Raw genomic sequence first — 20,336 nt, 5'->3', positions numbered from 1 at the left:
TGGTTTTCCCTATACATTTTTGATCTCTTACAAAAGCGTTCTTTAACTTTGAACATACATTATGTTTTAAATACTATTTGCTTTATGGAAAGCAAAACATATAAGGCTCTGTATCAAATAATTGCTTACATAGGCAGGCCTGTTTGGAATAGCATGTTTGGAAACACCAACTGAGATTGTGTAGAAGAATGTAGTTTTCTCTGCATGGAATATCCAACCTTGACCCACGTATCTTCTTTGGGAATTATAATTTGGCAGGAACCACCAGAGAGAGCACAATGTTATTGAAGATTCAGGTTATTTAAGGAGAACAGTTTTTATTTCATTGGAATAATTGAGTCACATATAAATAGCAGGACTGGACAAACACAGCATATTAAATATTAGATCCAGAACATAGAATTTTAGATCTGGTGTCATTGGCAGATGCATCAAATCCCACAAAAAAAATATTACAGCACCTGAGAACATGACCTTTACAAGATTATACAGCACTGAAAAGTCACATTTACCACCTACTCAACTATATTATGTAGTCCAGTCTTCTTTATTCTGTTAAAGGCAATACCAACGAGAACTTATGTAAGTAAAATTTAGGATTTGGCAATTACTTGCAAAGACAGTCCTCACTTTATGAAATTGAATACAGAAATTCACCCCATGAGAATACCAGTGGAATAATCTGGAAAATTCATAGGAGTGCATGTGAATACCAGCAGAGTGATCTTACATAAAGAATTTATTGGTCTTCTTCTGTGCAAATAGAGTCTCCTACTTTTCAGCAGACATCTGTATTATTTAGTACTGTGTTAAGTAGCTCTCCTTCCTGGTTGACTGGAATCTTAGATTAGCTATAATAACTTAATGTCTTGTGATTTTCCCTTTCTCAATAGGTGGTTCATCTCCACAGGAATATCTTTTTCTTTTTAAGCCACCTTTATTTCTCTTTAGTCTTAGTTCACATTATAAACAGATAAAATGGAAAGCGTATCTTTATATGTAATATCCATATTGCTAAATATGCTTTATGCACCATGTAAAACAAGCTCTGTGTTCCACAGGATATCTGAAAAGGGTAAATTCACTATTGTGATCCCAATCTAGACATACAGTAACAAGCTGTCAGTCTTACACTGTCAGTATGTACTTTGCATGTCACCAAGTTTGTAGTTGTACTAATGAAACACTCACAAATCCTGCCAATATGATTTTGCAACATTTTTTACACTTTCCTGCTACAGAAGATTGCCTGGAAATTCATTATCCACAGTGTACAACAACCATCATGTAATTCCACCAGAAGTCAGCTCATTACTCTGCACCAGTTCCAGTGGGGCTTTTGCCTTCTTCAGACAAAGGAGGCTTCGATCTCTTCTGTAATTAGCATCTCTAAAAAGGTTTCTAAGAAAGTAGTTTTAGACAGAACAAAATTAGGTTACAAAATAACCTCAAACAATGTTGAGGAGAAGCCTTGTCCATCGGTCGTAGTAAAAATTCAGTGTTTTGGAGTCAAAGTTTCATGTTACTAAAATTCTTATGCAGGATCTTCTATTTCAAGAAAGTTACAGGAATCACAGAACAGAGATGTGGTTTGCGCAGCTTTTGCTCTTCTTCCATTAGTTTGATGGCTTTTTAGATGTTCTGCAAGAAATCTGTACTCAACCATTCCATTCCTAGGAAGGAAGCAACAAACTTGTAGAGGATGATGATCTAGGGCTCCGTTCTGCATGGCTGTAGAGAGTTGTACGTCACAAATTAGAACCAGTGGGTACTTATGTCACATCAGTTTTGTTTCAGAGCAGAACAAGAAAATCTGGCCCTTGCAGAATATGAATGTAACTTGCATATTGTAGTAGGATGATGTCGTCTTTATATAATACTACAATCTGGCTTTAGTTTTGAGCAAATGTTTTCTACGATTACACACAAAATTTCTTCCAGAAATGTCTAATCAAAGTCTGTTTTCTTTCTATTCTATATCCAATATTATTCAATATTTCTATTGTATTTTGATTCTACTTTAATGAAAATTAATTTTTGGTCTTTTTTGGTCTTATCCTTTCTTTACTGTTAATCCTTTCTCTTGTCATTTCCTGATGAACTTTAGCTAAGCATTCTATACTCCAGTTTTATTTTCTTTCCACCTGAAATTTAGAAGTTAGACTTCTTATTAACCTAGTCTATAAAAACTCCTCATGGACTTCTGCTGAAATTTTTTTAGTATTTTCATTTTTTTCCTTTCACAGTGAGAATATTTCAGTGTCTTTTACCTCATTGGTCTTTTACTTAGGGGTTTTTGTCTTACTTTGCATGTAGTACAGGACTATTAATAAATTCTTCTTTCTCCCTATTTGTTTTCTTTTAGAAGTTTGTCTTTGCTTGTCTCCTCCTTTTCCTAACAATTTCTCTTTCTTCAAAGAAGAAGCTATCTTCTTCTTTGCTCAATCTGTCTAAGTGAATAGTATCATGAACTGACACCAAGAAATTGTTCCCAGCTGGTTCGCAGGAGAGCCTGAGCACATCTTTTCAAAAGTTCCAGGGGGCTTGGTTTCTGAAGAGCCTAACCAGACCTTTTTGCTTGCAAACATCCCCTTATATCTTGTCTGCCTTCTAAGAACACAATTGCAAAGCTATTTCTACATGCTCGAGACAGTGTAAGGGGGGAGGCTGCTATCTCAGTGTCTTAACACCCTCTTGGCATCACACCTTAGGGGACAAGAGGATCAGCATGGAGGCCAGCATTTCTGCTGGTTTACAGAGTAACAGAGGTTTTTGTGTGTTCTAGATGTAAACATCAAGTATTCAAAATTCCCCGTAATTGAAAGAGAAAACAAATTTTTAAAAAAACCAAATAATCCCCCAAAACAGGAGAAGCCCTTCTACCCCAATGGTGACATGTAAAGGTATTTCTCATCCTTCTAAATTTTCTATGCAGGCTGAAAAAGTAAAAAAAAGGGAAGTTCTTCATTAGATACTGTACTTTGGTAATCTTATTAACATTTCAGTACTTTGATTGCTCTGGTATATTATTTTTCTTATTGTGTTTGAGGTTGGAAATAGATGTAATTGCCTGAAACTACTTGTATTCAGAAAGTATAGGTACAATTCACTGGCAATCATGTTCTGCTTAACATCTGTAATATCTTAATATTGTTGTATATATTGGAGAAGTTATGTTATACATTCTGGAATAGAAACATGAGACAGAATTATAAATTCGGGAAAACTAGTCCCACACTAATATCTGGTATTCTGCTGGGTAGGCAAATGAAAACCTTAGGACTATTAGAATTTTATCACTTGTTTAGCCTGAAGTGCACACATATTTTTTTAGAATATAATGGTTTTCTGGGCAGCAAAATAATCGTGTTACAGGGCAAATTATTGTGAATTTTAGCTGTTAATTACAACTAAATGTCTGTACTACATTCCTATATTAACAAAATTAAAAAAAAATACATCCCTAGCAAGTATGTAGATACTTGGAACTTAATATAGTTCCAAAACTATATTAAGACGCTTTTCACAAAAACCTGCTGAACATAGCCAAGTTTGTTTAAAAATTATTTTATTTCTTGCTGATTTATTATAATTTTTAATAAGTAAATTTGCCAAAACATCATGAAAATAAACAGTAGGAAATCTGCAACATTTTTCTGACTCACTAAGAATATTTTCACTCACCTCTGACTTGTCTCTGCTGGGATTGTCTACTCGGTTTTCAGTTCCAACCTGTTCATTGAGAAGGTAGCACTGATGGCTTCCCTGAATAACTCCTGCCAGAAAAAAGAAAGTGTTTTCTCTAGAGATAATTTGAATATGCTTCTTGTTGGATAGAATCCAGATTCAGACTAATGAATTAGGCTAGTCTGGTTAATATGGAAGAATTAATCACCCGGCAGCAGAGAGAGAACTAAAAATTGAAGGATCAGTTTGATTTAAATTGCAATTTAAAAACAATAATATTTTTAACATTGCTGAACATGATGTTGTGAGGAAGGTCAGATCCAGAATCCACAGAGAATCTACCAGATTAAGACAAATATATGGCTTAGATTATTCTTTTTTTTTTTTTTTTTAAATCTTTTACTAACTTCAAGATGCTTTTCACAATTATTTTAAGTTTAGGTAATAATTCAGTTTATTCTACTTAGCAGCCTAGGTCAGAGTAGTTTTAATAATAATGTATATTTTCCAATATTTTTTTTTTTTTTGTAAAATGGTGTATATTTTTTCAATCCTGTCAGAAAAACAAAATTTTATCTTTATCGTTTTATCTCCTTCTTTTGCTCATTACCCACATCTCTCCTTCCATTTCAGCTAACACAAGTGTAAGCCTTCTTGTTCTTTTTCTTTGTCCTTACCCATCCTGCCCATTGGCTCACGTTCATCTCCCCTTCTGCCATTCCCTTCTACCTCCCTGGTTGCTCTCATGCTCTGTCTGCAGCATTTGAGAATCTGCTGAGGCACAGATGGCAATTAATCTCCGTGAGTTCATCCACAAGGAATCACATTTTTTTTAAAGAAAGACAATCTCCATTTTATAAGGTCTATCTTTTACCTATTATAACTTAATGAGAAAGTAAAAGTTTATGTGAACTGTATTAAATGCTGCAGAATAACTTACTAGCAATGCTGTCTTCAAAACTATATATATATATATGAAGTAGTTGTAATATATTTTCTTTAAATACAGCAGACACTGAATGTAGCTACACTGCAATACAATTCTCTCTGTCTTTTAAAGGGGTAGCTGAGTGATTGTCTCATCATTTTCATTTATCTTTTTACTTTTTGCTTTACAGGGGGTCTTTTTCCCTTGGAATAAGCCTGGCTATTTCATCCCATATAGTCTGATGAATAGAGATTTTATGACCTCTCTGTAACGAGTGGATGAGAAGGAAATAGATTTCTATATTTGGCTACTGTTGGGATATATATACTTTTTCCTTTTGTGAAAGGAAAGCTTAAGTGAAAGTTATTCCTGTAGATGCACATAAGGCTGAGGAAAAAGCAGAGATCTCTTAGCACACTTTTTGACACAAGCAGCTCAGTGGGAGACTCAGCACAGATGGTTTAAAGGGCTGTTGTAAGGACTGAAATAGTCTCTGGACTTCTCAAAAGTCCTAATCTCTTTAGGGCAATGAGAGCTTGTAACTGAGCACATTGAGGTCTGAGGGGAGCTGCTGCTGGCAGAACTCCCAGACTTCAACCACTGGTAAAGGTCACAATTGTTTAAAGTATATAATATAGGAAATGGAAGAGTTTTTATGGAATAACCACAAAGTTGGTATTTGTTTTGTAACCTTTTTTTAAAATCACTATTGGCAAGATAGACTTAAATCACAGTTTTGTTGTTAAAAAAATTTTGTAATGGCTGAATTACTATCAAATCAAGGAAATTAGATTTTTGCAATGTAATCAGAATTATATATATCAAAATAAATTTCATCTGCATCATCTCATACCTTCAACAGTGTTAATTTTTTTTCACCCTTTTGAATTGTTCAAGTGTCTATTTCATACAGAAATTGACTCATTCTAGTTTTCATTTGAGTACGAAACAAAAAGCATAGTTAAAAAAAAAAGCTGGAAGTGTTTTGGTATTAGAATATTAGGGAAAAACATAACCTGTCTCATTTCCTGAAGCATTTCCAGAACTTCTCCCATCCCCAATTATGTCAGAAGTTTAACTGCATTTTGATTGCATTTTTTAATGTAGACCTGAACCTGACTTTGAATCTTTTGAAAACCATTCAAGCTCAAAGATATTTTAACAGGTTTTTGAGCTTTTTTAATTGTATTATACATGTAAAATGTGTATTATGAGTTGTCTTTTTGAGTGATGATGGAAAGTGTGCTCCTAAGGAATTATTATCATTAAATATTTCCTTTCATAACAATAAAAATATAAATCATTGTCTTGAGAAAACATCCAGTGTGGGTAATGGCATGTCAAAATTCATCTGGCAGATCCTAATGTCTTCCTCTGTTAGGAGGTGTTACTACCTTGACCTGGAGAATATGATTGGAATTTAGTAACATCTTAAATCTGAATATAGCAATTTTATAAGGAGTTGCACAGCTCCTTCCCTTTCACATCAACAAACTGAAAATTTACTGTGGTCAGTTTTTTTAGAGAAGTTCAAGTAGAAAACTTTGAAACCTGCTCATCTAAGGCTATGGCTGGTAGGAATGTTTACAAGTTTAGACAAATGAGCAGAGCGGTGCTATCATAAAAAATCTTGTCCCAAATGCTGGTCATGAGAGCACATTTAGGAGGCACAGTCTCCTTGAGCCAAGGTTGAACTTACAGGCAGTGCTGGGCAGAACACCCGCACAGCCCAGGTAATCTTCTCTGTAGTGAATTGAGCCTTCTGGGACCCTGCATGTCACACTGCAGGCTACCCCTCCACTGCTCCAGCTGTGTGCCTTTTATATTTTAAAGCCTCATTATAGAAGAATTCCAGATGATCTGACCTTGTTACTTCTGGAATAATATGTTTCTGGTTTGAAGTAAGGGATCTCTCTTGATGACTTTGTTATTCTGTGTCAAACACTTTGTCCACTGGAGAATAAGTGGGAGAATAACAATGCAGCACAGACTGACATTGCAGACTTGTATGTGCAGAAAGTTTTATTGAAGAGTGTAACTAAATGTCTTCTATAACCTAAGTGCTGGATAGAATGTATGACTTAGGAGATGTGTCAGGTTTTTTTTTTCCTTTTCTTTTTTTTCTTTACCACTTCATTTAGAGGCAAAAAAAACTGGAAAGTAACTGACTTTTAAATCGATGTGATAATTTTTGCTGTCTTACCTAAACAGATCCATTTTTTACATTTAATTAGATTCAATGGCCCAGTGTTTCTTATATCAACATTATTTTATTTCAAAGTTCATTCCTGTCCTCAGCTTCACCTGTCATTATGGCACATCAGCACTTAGACTTCCAGTCAGTCATTCCAGTTTGAGGCTCAGGGGGTCTGATTATCTCACCCTGAAATTTCAGAGTCAGCTTTAAATATTTATGCAGATAATTAATTTTTGCTGTTCCCACACAGGATTGACATCTTCAAGTACGTGATATATGGTGTAGCAGCTGCATTCTTTGTATATGGCATTCTGCTGATGGTGGAGGGATTCTTTACAACTGGTGCCATCAAGGATCTCTATGGAGATTTCAAAATCACCACTTGTGGCAGATGTGTGAGTGCCTGGGTAAGTGGCTAAAAAAGCTTTTGTGACAAATTCAATATGCTCTGTATATATTTTTAGTGCCTTGTGATGTTTATTTTTTTTGTTTTGTTTTTCTTTAATATTTTGTGATACCTCAGTTCGGTGTTTAAAAGGAGAACAGTGTTAAAAATATTCTCTGTACTGGTTAAATGCTAAGTAATTCTTGCTACTGAGGAGCAATGAATTTTACCATCTGAGTGAGAAAGCTTGTTACCTCAGCAACATAAGCTGTACTGAGCAGGACTAAAACTGTAAGGTCTCCAGCTCTACTGGGAATGAAATATTTCCCTTACTAATATTTTCAGTTATTTTAGAAATCTTGCCTGTTCCTCTTTGGAACAAGCCGAGACCTGTCATCAGGTTCTAAATGGCAAACAGGCCATTATTTACTCCTGTGTTAATCTCTGGTTTGGAGAGACCATTCACTTATAACCCTGGAAAATTTGGAATCAAAAATTTTTGATTTGTACTAGGACTTAAATCGAACTTTATCATACTAAAATTGATGACTGTTTCAAATGGGATTATTTCAAAATTTCTGTTCAGTGTCAGGTAAGTGACTTATTGGTTTTGGTTTTTTTATTTGACTGCTCTATGTCTAAGCTAAAAAGCCTATGTGCTTGGTAGCTGTTGGAGTTGGATATTTCTGAAAACACAGTCTGCATGAAAACCTCATATTTTGTGATGAATACTAAATAAATAAGTACAGCCAAATGGATCTGGGTATTAGAGTACACTTATTTTTATGCTATATTAATGATAAATAACCTATAAATTTTAGGCAGGGTTGGGTTTCCCACTGTAAGTGTCAACATTTAATTCAGTGCAATACAGTCTGTAACGAATATAAGCAATAGTTACTTCCAAGCACACAAAACTATCAAAACGAATACTTTGGATACCCTGAGATTTAAGGTTAAACTGGACACAGATGACCTGCCTTGTGTAAATTGGAGAATGCAGTCTGTATGTCATCTCTGTGTAAATGTAATCTGCTCCACAATAATCCTGAGGTTTTGTCTCCTTTTCTTTTGTTCTTGTCATCATTCTATGATTTTAACACTTTGACTAAGATTGCTTTAAAACCTTTAAATAAATATATAAAAAAAGACTGAGAACATTTTAAATTAAGAGCAGTCATTGCTTATGCCAACACAGCCTTCATCTTCTGGAAAGAAGTCTCTAATCTGTATTCACTGAGGGCCTACTGAGTTAGTTCCAATTCCGTATAGAGTGGCAAGATTTTCAGAACACTTTTTCTTCACAGCTTCTATGAATGCCTGTCCTCAGTACTGCAGCAGAGCAGTGCTACATCCTCTCTCAGTTTTGATAGCTGTAATTCTATAGTATGTGTCTCGAAAAAATGAATGGTTAAGCAGCTATTCCATGGTTAAGATCACTGTTATTACTTGTTATTCATGAAATTATTTCCTTCAACACTTTGCTTTCCTCATCAGTAATTTGCAATGTTTGTGTTTTACTTTGAGAAGCCCTGGGTTGATGTACATGGTGCAGCTAAGGTTCAGGCTGTATAGTCTTTATGACCACAATTACAGCAACTCATCAATTAGTTTGAGTAAATACCTTATTGTCCTCGTTCTTGAAATCAGTTTTTTCTTTTTCCAAGTGAAAAAACCCAAACCTGCTGTTTGATTGCTCGTCTCATTTTGATGCTGTGTCAGTAAGATTGCTATACAAATGCCTGGAGTTATTTTGGATTATTATTCTGGCTTTAATGTCTGTACTCTAGAGAGTATATGTCAATTAAAACTTGATATCCTCTTTGCTAGGTTGATTTTCATTGTCTCATACTTAAAATTCTTAAGGAAAAAATAACATCTTAGGTTTAAAAAAAACATGTATTTGGAATGAAAAAATATTTCAATCCAAGACAGATGTGTTTAGAATTTATTCAGTTCCATAACACATACAATGTTATCAAGAAATAAGACCTTAGAACAACAAAAAGAATAGTGGAGAGGAAAATGAAACCAAATCAGTATTGTGTGTCAAGTCCAGATTGTTCAATTGCTAAAATAGTGCTGCAATAAATTTTGTTCTGTACAGTTGCCAAAATGAGATAATGCTATTGAAAAGGGTTGGCAGATACTACAAGTTGCAAGAATGCTTCTTGTATACAGTTTTGAGCTAGTAAGTTTGTAGATATTAAAAATCTAAACTGTCAAAGATTAAACAGTTGGTTTCTTTTAACAGTGCCTTAATGCTACCAGAAATTTACACACAGGATATTTGTTGTTTTGAAAAATTAAAATTATAAAAATGGCTCCACATCAAAAACACCTTTGTAAAAACTCCAGTTGTGACTATGATTTCACATCAGATTTGTTGATGTCTTTCTAAATAGAAGTTTAACATTTAACATTTCATTTAAAGTCTGAAAATGAAGTCCTTCAGCTTTACCATTGTCATCAGTTGTTTGTCATTAATATTTTTGCAGGACCGAATTTCTTATGTCTCTGACTAAACCTATTATGAAAACATAGGAAAAAATCAATAAAAAATTTCAAGAAAGAAAAATTTATTTTAACTTTGTGTAAATAAGGTATATTTCTATATATAGAAATATACAAAAAAATAACACCTTTTTCTCTTTCTTAAGAAATATTTTTGAAAAGCAAACTTTTGAGAACACTGATAGCCAACATCTGAAGGATCTTTTCATGTGCTCTTCCTGACCTCCCTCCTTAGCTGCAAATAGCTCACTTTCTAGCTCTGAATTGGCAAAAGAAATTTTTTTTGCCTGAAGTAATGGAAAAAAAATAGCTCAGCCCAACCTTTCCAGTGAATGTATAGTTGACTTATCAGCTGATATGAGCCTTCAGAGGCTAACATCCAAGTCATGTCAGTGCTGCCATGCAGTAGAGCCTCTCACATCTGAGAGAGGCCTTGTGAAAGTGACAGTGAAGGCTCTCACTGGCACTGTTTGCAGACTCAATTTACTGTGAAAAGTAAAACAAAAGCAGTAAAACAACGCCAGTCATATTCGAGGAGGGATACCTTTCCTTCTAGGCTTCATTTTTCCATGCCTGAACATGCTTTTAGAGTATTAAATAAACATTCATATATAACTGTGCTGCAGCATGATTAGTAAAGAATGGGAGACACGCCTGATGCCAACTGTAACACTGTTTTCATGTTTGCAATTTAATACCCTTCCTATTATATTCAACTCCCTTGGCCATTTACACCTTGTTTTAGAGTATCTGTTCACAGAGTCAATAGAAATACAATGACACTTTCCCCCTCACGTAATGCTATAAAATGGAAAAGGAGATTTGGTTTTTGTTTTATTTCATCAGAAAAAAATATAAGAAGACTTAATTGTGGTAGTTGTATTTCTATTTCTTTGTACCTTGCTTTTCAAAAGAACGATGTTATGGCTCTAGAGAGATGTTTTATATTCCAAAATGCACTTACATATACCTTCTGTGTCTTTAGTTTTAGGAGTATTTCATTTAATTACTGGCAAGGATTTTTCTGCCTTTGAAAATAATTCTGGATATCTGATTACCTATGGGCTATTTTACACATGCTTCTTGAGTGCCTAAACTAAAACTCAAACATGAACTTCCTAAAATATTTCCAGATTTTATTTTGCAAAAGAGCTGTGGAAGCTGCACAAATGTTTTGAAAAACCATCTGTGAGCTCATCACTGCATCTTTTCCTTACCAGACCAGTTATTCTAGAGGCAGGGAAACTGCGTCGTATTGACATTTGATTCTTTGTATAACAGGAGGAAGAGAGTTCAGTGCAGGCTCAGCTGGCTTTCCCACCCAGAACAGATGTATTATTTCTGAATGTTAGAAATGAAGCTCTCATTTCTGAAAATTAGATACCATGTCTGGGTATTCTGGGGTAAAACTGCTGATCTGACAGACAGGGAGGTCTTGCTTCTTATTAAATTCTCCATCTGAGGAATGCAGTATACTTCATACCATATTTGTGAGAAATAAAGGACCTTCCCTCCAAGACAGCAGATATCCTTATGGGTCCAGATTCCTTTAAAACAATTTTAACTAGGGAAAGTATGTAAAAATCTCATGTCCTCATACATGATTAGTTGTGTATGCTGCATGCAGTTTCACACTGTGATATGGGAAATGGGGGAGGTGAGATTCATACTGCTCTGACCTTTCAGATTGCTCAACTCAAAACCAGAAACATGATTTTTTCTCATCCACAAGTTACCCAGAAGCTAATGGAGTAGTTAACTTCAGAGGGATTATATTATGGCACAGATATATCCCACCTAATTAAGGTTGTCAAGAAAAAGGCCTATGCTCCTTCAGTAGTTAAATGAGAGGGCAGCTTAGGCAAACTTTATCAGGTGAATTGATTTTTTTGTGACTGTCCTATTTTCTGCAAAAAAAAAAAAAAAGTAACCCTCAAGTCTTTTAAGTTATGTCTTTTATATTAAGCTCCTCAATCAATTATATACATTTAGTTGGATGTATCCTGCCTGGCCCCTTTAGCTGGAATTTAGCTGAATAACATTTGCTGTCTAAACACTGCTGGAGTTAGTAGATGAAAGAACATATATTAGCAATTTTATAGGTTGTTAGAATTCATCTTATCCCTGGATACTGAACCAGTATTGAAATTTCTTTACAGAACTGTGTTCCTTGCAGTTTTCTGCTCTTGATCTTGAAACAGGAAGAACAAGCCCTAGCAGCAGTTCAAAGCTCAGTTGAATGGTTAAGGGAGTCATCATTATGTCACTCTCTCCCAGCTGCATTGTTAGTATACATATGGGGTCTTGAAAAGAAAGAAGAAAGTTGGGTTTTTTTCACTATTTGTTATACTTTTAGAAATATTTTGTAATGAGCTCAGAAATTTTGTTATGTATACCTATGTGCTGAATCTATTTTTTTCTGTCTTTTTTCTGTAATCTGTTGAAGCCTTTCTGTTTTTCTTTATAATATAGTTCCAGATTTTCTCACTCAGGAATATTGCACATATAAAATCATACTTTCACTTGATATTCTTTTTCTCCCATAACTTCCCATGTGTTGTATATGCAGCCCTTTCGTTGACTGTGGTATTCATTACATCCTTTAATAGAGGGGTGTGCCAGACATTGCAATGTGCCCTCCCAGTACCTTCTCGTCCTCTCTTGGTCTTGCTGCTTGCTGACAGCACTGCTGTTGGTGGTGATAAACTGGGTGTTTTCACTTCACATTGTGCTTTATGTCTTGCACATGGATGACAATTTTTTTTCTTGGCATGTAAGCTCAGTCAGTAAGTATCTTTTGTTAATAAACTGCTGTCATGCATTTCCAAAGTATGCTTGACTTTGGGAGCAGTTTCTCCATTGGCTTTAACTTTATTTTATGGATCATCACAAAATGCTGAAGATGATAGTTTATTTCCCTTATGTTCAGATAATCCATCTCAGCTTTAACTTGAATGTTCCATCAGATGATGACAGTTTTCCCTGATTCTTGCTCTCACTTGGGAAACTTATTAACTGCATCTAGACATGTTACTCTTTTTATAGATATTTAAGCCTTTGAATATCAGTAGAATTATCACAAATTCATTATTTTTATGGTGACAGAAAATTCACAGAAACCATATATCTTTGTTCTTCTTATGAACTCCATCTTCCTGTTGATGTCTCATGAATTCATAATTAGCTTTGTAAATATCTTTGGTCATTGCATAGGAAGGAGGGAAACTTTTAAATTTATTTAAGGTCACAATAAAGTCTTAAAAGACTGTGTTATTGATTTTGAATGCTTGTCAAGACAGGAATCAAGCAAGGAAGGTCCCTACCCCTTCATTTTCACACAAGCATCTCAAAGCCCATTAAGAATTTATCAGGAAACAAAGTACTTTTTTTTACAGCCAAGTATTAACCTTGAGTGACACATTTGTTTAGACTTATAACTATTATTTCTGCTTACTAGTTTGAGCTTCACTGCTTTGTGTCCAACCACAAACCATGGAAATTTCCTAAAAAAATGTTGCATTGCAAATTTTGGAAATGCGAAAAATGTAAACAATCTGTATTTTTTGGTCATTTCCCAGCTGAGTGTTACGTCTTCATATTTGTATAGGAAATTTGTCGTCACTGAAAACCATTACAGTACGGTTTATAAAAAAATTATCAGCTGTTTGGTAGCATAACCTTGTAAATTTACTACTAGGACCAGCCTACATGGTCAGGAAAAAGGTAATGATTGAACTGATTGGTTTTTGTACTTAATGTCTTCAAATTGAGTAGTTATGAACATAGGGAGGAGAGCACATGAAAAAGGTTATTTAATGAAGATATCCATATTTTAAAAGCTACTAATCCATATTTCAAAAAGCCATTTTTGAAACCAAATTATTTCTCTTCAATCCCATTTAAATACAAAGCAAATATCTTAACTATATTCCCAGGCAGTACTTCCTAGCATTAGAAATGTACCACCAGTAAGAAAAACAAGAGGAGAAGGCTAACTTTGTGAATGTGAAAATATGAGCATATGCATTTTGAAAAAAAAAAAAATTTCCTGTTTGAAAGATTGCAAAAAAAATTGCATAGGAAATTCTGCTTTTGTCAAGGAGTGCTAAAGATACAATGCTTTCTACAGGGCTTCAGAAACCTGTCAGACTACAAAAATTATAGTCTTGCCTGAAGGATATAAAACAACTAATGATAACTTTAGGCAACACAAGGCTGCAAACCCATCAACATTCTACAGAAAATTAAGAAATAAAAAATAAATTACAATATTTGGTTTCTAAGGAAGTACTATAGAGAAAAATTATATCATCTTAAGGTAAAACTTTGTCTTGCATCAATGAAAAGTTTTCTTCTTCAAACCGATATTTTATCATTTTGTTTAATAAACAATATTTGAAAAAGTGAATCAATTTCTTAGAGAATAATTTCTGACATGACTCTGGAAATCTCCTCCTGCACTGCTACCAACAAAACAACATCATAAATCAGAAAGTAAGCCAGTTTTTACATACATCCAAATGGTTTCCAAAGCAATAGAAATAATGCATGGAATATTTTATCCTTGAAATACATATTTGGAAAAATGTATGTGCAGATGGAAAGCAGAAAGCAATAGTGAGAATTGATCCTAATTTTGACAAAATCAGTTTTTCTTCCATCTAAACTATCTGTAGAAGAAAAATGTCTTAAAAAGCCAAACAAAATGGTTCCAAAATATAATTTCAATTTTCTGTGATTTTATATTTTTACGTTAACATATTTTAATAATCCAAGGAAATTCTCATCAGGTATTATTCAGTAAATGAATGAATTTCAATCAGGCAAACCTGAGAAGTCTGTCCCTCTATGGAGAGAAATTTGGACCAATATTGGCTTTTTTTTTTCCCCCCTCTTGAAACAGTTGACTTGAATGCAAGCCAAGGAATATCAACCACATGACAGTAATGGCACACCATGAAATCTATCCATGTTTCAACAAGACTTTTGGAGCTGTGCCTGGGAGGATAACATGTTAGAGAGAGAGAGAGAGGATGAGCATGTCTTGTAGAGGCAATTATAAATGTCCAATAAGTGAGTGTTAGCAATGGAAGTGATGTTACAGAAAAGACTTTGCATGTGTGTATTTTCTATGGTTTACAGTGATAATGTCAGAACAACAGTCCTTTCTAGAATTTGGAGATGCCAGTTAGTACAGAAAAGAAAATATTAGAAACCATTTCCTTGTGAGCTACTCAACAGTCATTCTTAAACAAGTTTATGTCTAAAGACATCTGCTATTTTTTTTCATTTTGTCATTTATTTACATTTTAATAAATAATAGCATTTTTGCTTCTAGACAACATTTTAAAATAAGCAGCTGAGGCTCTTTGAGCTTCTGCATTGTTAAAATGTTTTCCAGAGGAACTCAGCAAGTTTATACTAACTCTCATATTTGCATGTGAGGAATTATACATGTAAAATGCTGTCACAAAAAAAAAATCCTTTGGGAAGAGATGAAAGTGTTTATGGAGAGAGTCTTTTTTAAAAATGAAAAAAATTTGCAAAAATCTGCTGGATTAAATCTGAACTTCTGAAAAGAAGAACTAAATTCCTGTGGATAATTATGCAGGTGATGAACAGGAACACATATCTGATCATTAAACTGCTCTGTCACAAAAAATTATTGATAAAGAGCCCTTATTGAGTCTGGACTGTTGATGTAAGGTGTAGTCAAAACCCTGCATAATAGAAAATTGAATGCAAATAAACAACAGGCCTGAAGTGGGAACGTGTAGTGCTTTAAATCTGACTTGTCATCTGGAGAGAGAACCGTGCACTCTATCAGTACTCTCCCAGTACAACTGCATCAAGACAAATTTCAGCATTTGAAAAAATATGTGTCAGCTGCAATAAATAATTTAAACAGAGTATGCAAATGCATTTATGAAGAATGTGTTCAGGGTAAAGAGACAGTAATAATAACTCAAAGGAATTTTTTCTGGGTAAAACGAACAAGATGAAGCCAAAGGTCTGAAAGGCAAAGGTTAATTATGAATTTGAGTCTGGGCAAAGTGCTAAAACTAAATAAGCTTTTATTATTATTGAAATCAAATATATGGACAATTTAAAGTGAATGAGATGCTTGAGAGACAGGACAATTCAGGAAGAAATTGAAAAGATCTTTCTGTTCATGCTTCTGTGTAGCCAAAAATTCCAACACAGAAAATGCACCCAAAACCTGGACTGCCCTGCACTGCAGAGGCCAGCTGCTTCCCAGTATTCCCATAAGAGACAGCCAGGCTCACCCTGGGCTTATTCTGGGTGCTGTCCAGCACTGCCAGGATTTCATAATGAAGCATGATATGCTTTGAGCAGGATGGATGTACATGATCTCTGGCAAAAGCTGTTTATGGGACTTTCTGAAGCTGTGAAGAGGTTTGGAAGGAACCTCTTAGTTCATGTAGCTGAAAGTAAACATTTTCTGTGTGTGTGTGTCACAGGATAATAAATCTCAATGTGATGCAAACACAGCAAGGTGCACATCTTTTTGCAACTCTCTGAGTTGAGAGCTCACATCAGGGAGTTCGTATAAAATAAATATATGATGAGATTGAGAGAAAGTGTAAAAGTAAGTACTGAGTGGTGTGGAACAAAGATAAAATTACATGGCAACATGAGCTTTCTGGAGTTAAGTTTTATTTGAGCACTTAATTTGTGGCTATATTTCCGTATTATTTTTCTTGTTGTAAGCAGTAGTGTCCTCATAAAATGACACAAATGAGGTTTAATTTGCTTCCTTTTCTTTCCATTTCTGTTTTTAGAAACTGTACCTTTTAGATAAGATTTCACTGTCTCTATCCCTAGGGTCATTGAGCCATCATACAAATGTTTCTTCAGGGTACTAAATTATTTATAACAAAACTAAAACAAGAAGAGTGTTTGAAATTTAATGAATGTGCTTTTCTTGTGACAAGTACCCATAAATTAGGAAAGAAGGAGGAAAAAAACCTAAACCAACCAGTAACTGAAATCTTGATCTTATTAAAATAGGATTTGAGTAATGTTTTCAGTGGAAAAAAGATCTCAACCAGCTATGACCACCAGGGAAGTTGTACTCTACACAAACAATTTCAGAATATGCTCTGAAATAACTGCTTCCTGATATTGGCCTGTTTTGACTTAAAAAAATCATTCCTGAAGGTTGATTATTCACCTGCTTTGATAATTTATAACTCAGAAAAGCCATTACAGGCAATGAAAAGCTTACAAAATCAGGCAAGAGCATTTTCCCAGCCACAGTGATGATACAAAAAACCCCAAAACACTAAAAAGGTTAAAAATTTCTTTGTTCAAATAATTATTCATTTCTGCTATTCTTTGCAAATGTGAGCTGAGTTTAAATTAGTGATCTTTCATCTTCATTATTTAGTAAATGAATTTCACTACCACTTCTAGTTTGTTTTGAGTTTGTGTTTGGCTTCTTAGAGTGAAAATCAAACTGATCAGAGAAAGTAATTCTCACTATAAACACAATAGCTAGGATGCTAAAGGACAAACTGTGATACCTCTTTAAGATGCTACACTGCTGTTCCAGAAATCTTCAGCTTGTCACATAGCAGAATGCTACTTCAAAGGAGAAAGATCCCTTTGAATCTCAGGAGATTGGCCTCTGAATTTAATTCCTGGAGAGAACAGGCTCCTTAAGCATTCCTTGTAAGTTATCTTCAGCAAAGAGGGAAGGTTGTAATAGCAGAGAAAAGTATCTAAAAAAGGATTTTATTCTTCCCTTTGGTTCTTTTAAAATCAAATAATTAATAATTTCATTCAATTATAAAAAGAAGCTACCACCTGCTATTGCTAGAAGCGAATTTGGTACACAAAATTAAACTTTTTTTACTGCTCTTACAGCAAGAAGTATATTACTGCCCAGACCACATTTCTGTGGTTTGCTTCACTGATATCAGGGATAGCAGCTTCCAGGCATAACCCATAATTACCCCATGGTTTAACTTGAAGTTTTTTATTGTAGGTATTCTTACATAAACAAAGAAAACATATGTATTTTTTCTGTCTTCTTGGTGCTCTTGGTGTTATGACATGAAATTAGGTATGTCATTGGCCATTGGCTCTTCAGCTGAAAGCAACTGACAGAGGAAATCTGAAGTTCTTCCTTTTGTATAATATGTTTTTTAAATGAAAACATCATTTGAGCAATTTTTCTGAGATACTCAACCAATCAGATTCATGTTTTTAAAGAGAATCTGTTCCATAACAAGCAGACAGTTCTCTCTGAGAAGGCAGCTCTTGTGACTCACAGCAGCAATCATATGACAGATTTCTACTACCATTTTATGCCCAAGGCAGATTTTTTAGAGGCTAATAATCTCTATTATCCCCCCTCTTTGCTATACTAGTACTTTATAATATCTCAGTTGAAATTTTTGATAGGCTTCTTTATCATTACTACAGATCAGAAAATAAATAGATATTAAAAATAATTTGTAATGCTCATGGTAAGGCCTATCTTTTTCCTCCATTTGGTGTTTATCCCAAAACAGGAAGATTCTCAAATCTATGTGGAGCCCAGTCATAAAAACAGTTATTACATTTCAGTGATGTAACTAATTTAAAAGATTTAGTACTTTATTAAATTGTATGTATGTGCTACACTGAGACATATACTAAATTCATTAAGTATTGTTTATTTCACAAATTCTAGAAGGACCACAAGTATGACTTCAGACTTACTTGTTTTTGTCAAGTTAAGAATATAGTCTAGAAGGCTGGTTTACTTTTAAAACACACCTAGAATTAATAAGAATTAAAGTCTATACAAATACAGTCTTCTTTCTTATTTAGTATTCCTGCCTTAGAAAAAAATGAGTGCAACTCTTTGTCTTGATAATAAATTAAGATCAGACATAGCAATTTAGTTGGGAATTTTTATCCCTGAATCTACATTTCTATGTAATTTTCCAAGTAATCATTTGTAAGTGTGTGCCTGGGGTGCAGACAGAGATTTCTTCATAAACTTTAACACTGTAATATGGAAAGGAAAGAAATCAGTAAAAGAAAAATAACAACAGCAACAACAGGAAAAGGAGCAGGTACAGAACAGTATTTACTTGTGTTAACTATTTACTCTGCAATAGATGGGATAGAATTTCCAATATATAAAGCAATTGACTCATGGGAATGTCTAAAGCAGTATTCAAGGATGCATATTTGTTTTGGACTTTGCTATCACTTTCTCTATTTTACCTCTTGGGTTTGTAGTAAGAGGGTTATTGGGAAAATTTGGTAAGGAAAACAGCTGTTACCTGCATGAATATATTTTTAGAAATCTTTGTGCGCAAATTGGACACATCAGTTTTTCTTTGAAACTAGTTGGAAGGTGAGGAAAAAGTTAAAACAGTTTGTAACCCACAAACTGGTAAGCATGAATGTAAAATATGCGTATTGAAGCATGGAGAACTAAATAAAAAAAAAAACATAGAAAGCTGATATCAAAAGTATTAAACACTTTTCAAACTACTACTACAAGTCTCATTTGCCTAGAGACAACCAGGAAAATTAATCTGAAATAAATTTTAAACTGGATTAATTAAACTACATTAAATCTCTATGTAAATACACTTCCTCAGAATTAAAATTAATTTTATTTAATAATATTTGGAAGTGAGTTAAAGTAAATCAAATTAAGGTCTCTTTAATATTGCTTAAGAACAACCATCCCATAACTTCAACACAATAAAGGTATCTCATTTACAATTCAGACCTTTTGTTGTTTTGGATTGCTTTTCCTGATCAGATCAATGTGGATAAGCCACTCTGCTACAATTTTTAGTGCCATTTACAACCTTTCAGATTCTGATCTTATTTGATTTCCATAACTAAAATCTGTAAATGTATTAAGCTTTTTCCTGTATTACCTGAATTGAGACATCTTGCATTAAAAAAAAAACAAAACAAAAAAGAAAATATCATCCATTCCCCCCCTTATTTACTCTTTAAGGTTTAATTTTTAGCAGATATTTGATCAGCTTATTCAGCTTTCAAAAATTTTTCTTATTTCTTATTCTCAGAGCCAATATTTTTCTGAGGTAAGCAGCTAGAAAAATGTTAGTGTGATATTTTTGTGATGAATTTTTTTGTTTCCAGTAATGTGTTTAGATTCATCAGCATTTCTGAAGCCAACAAATACTGGGGCTATTTGGATTCAATATTTAGAAACTAATTTCCCCACTTTACCACGTAGCCTCTTCATATCCTTTCCACAGCATAAAATGAAAAGATGGTTTGTTATTAATAAGTGTATTTTCCAGTGGTGTCAGGCCAGCAAAGGAGCAGCAAGGTAGCATGGTTACATATTTATAGGACATTTGCTTACTTTTTTTTCCTGAATGATGAATTTGCTTGTAGATCCCAAATATGTAAGAGTGCAATAAAAGAATGGCAAAAATATGGTCTCATTGGTTCAATGCCAAATGGATTTGCTAGTGAGATTTTGTGGCAATCACAGATAAAGGCTCATTTTTATTAACAGCCTAATTTTGAAACAAAAACAAGCAAAGCCTGCATTATTTAATTTTAATTTTTGACTTCATGATTGATAGTGGAAGACACAACCATAAGGCCTTCTT

At 34.0% G+C, this 20,336-nt stretch overlaps 1 protein-coding gene and 1 long non-coding RNA gene across 2 annotated transcripts in view; one reads left to right on the top strand and one right to left on the bottom strand.

Moving 5' to 3' along the window:
• GPM6A (glycoprotein M6A) overlaps positions 1 to 20,336 on the top strand; it is a 115,604-nt gene that overhangs the window by 83,058 nt on the left and 12,210 nt on the right. The window contains exon 3 of the mRNA XM_005483816.4: positions 7,063 to 7,219. Coding sequence (XP_005483873.1) covers positions 7,063 to 7,219 — 157 coding nt within the window. The remainder of the gene's footprint in view (positions 1 to 7,062; positions 7,220 to 20,336) is intronic.
• Positions 296 to 4,442, bottom strand: LOC113458839 (uncharacterized). The gene is made up of 3 exons (XR_003379479.2): positions 4,365 to 4,442; positions 3,685 to 3,776; positions 296 to 1,731 (listed from the first exon to the last, which is right to left on the bottom strand). It is a non-coding gene; the product is annotated as an uncharacterized LOC113458839 (long non-coding RNA).

This window comes from Zonotrichia albicollis, chromosome 5 (genome assembly GCF_047830755.1).
Source record: "Zonotrichia albicollis isolate bZonAlb1 chromosome 5, bZonAlb1.hap1, whole genome shotgun sequence".
Taxonomy (NCBI): Eukaryota; Metazoa; Chordata; class Aves; order Passeriformes; family Passerellidae; genus Zonotrichia; species Zonotrichia albicollis.
This window is presented reverse-complemented; position numbering and strand designations above follow the sequence as displayed.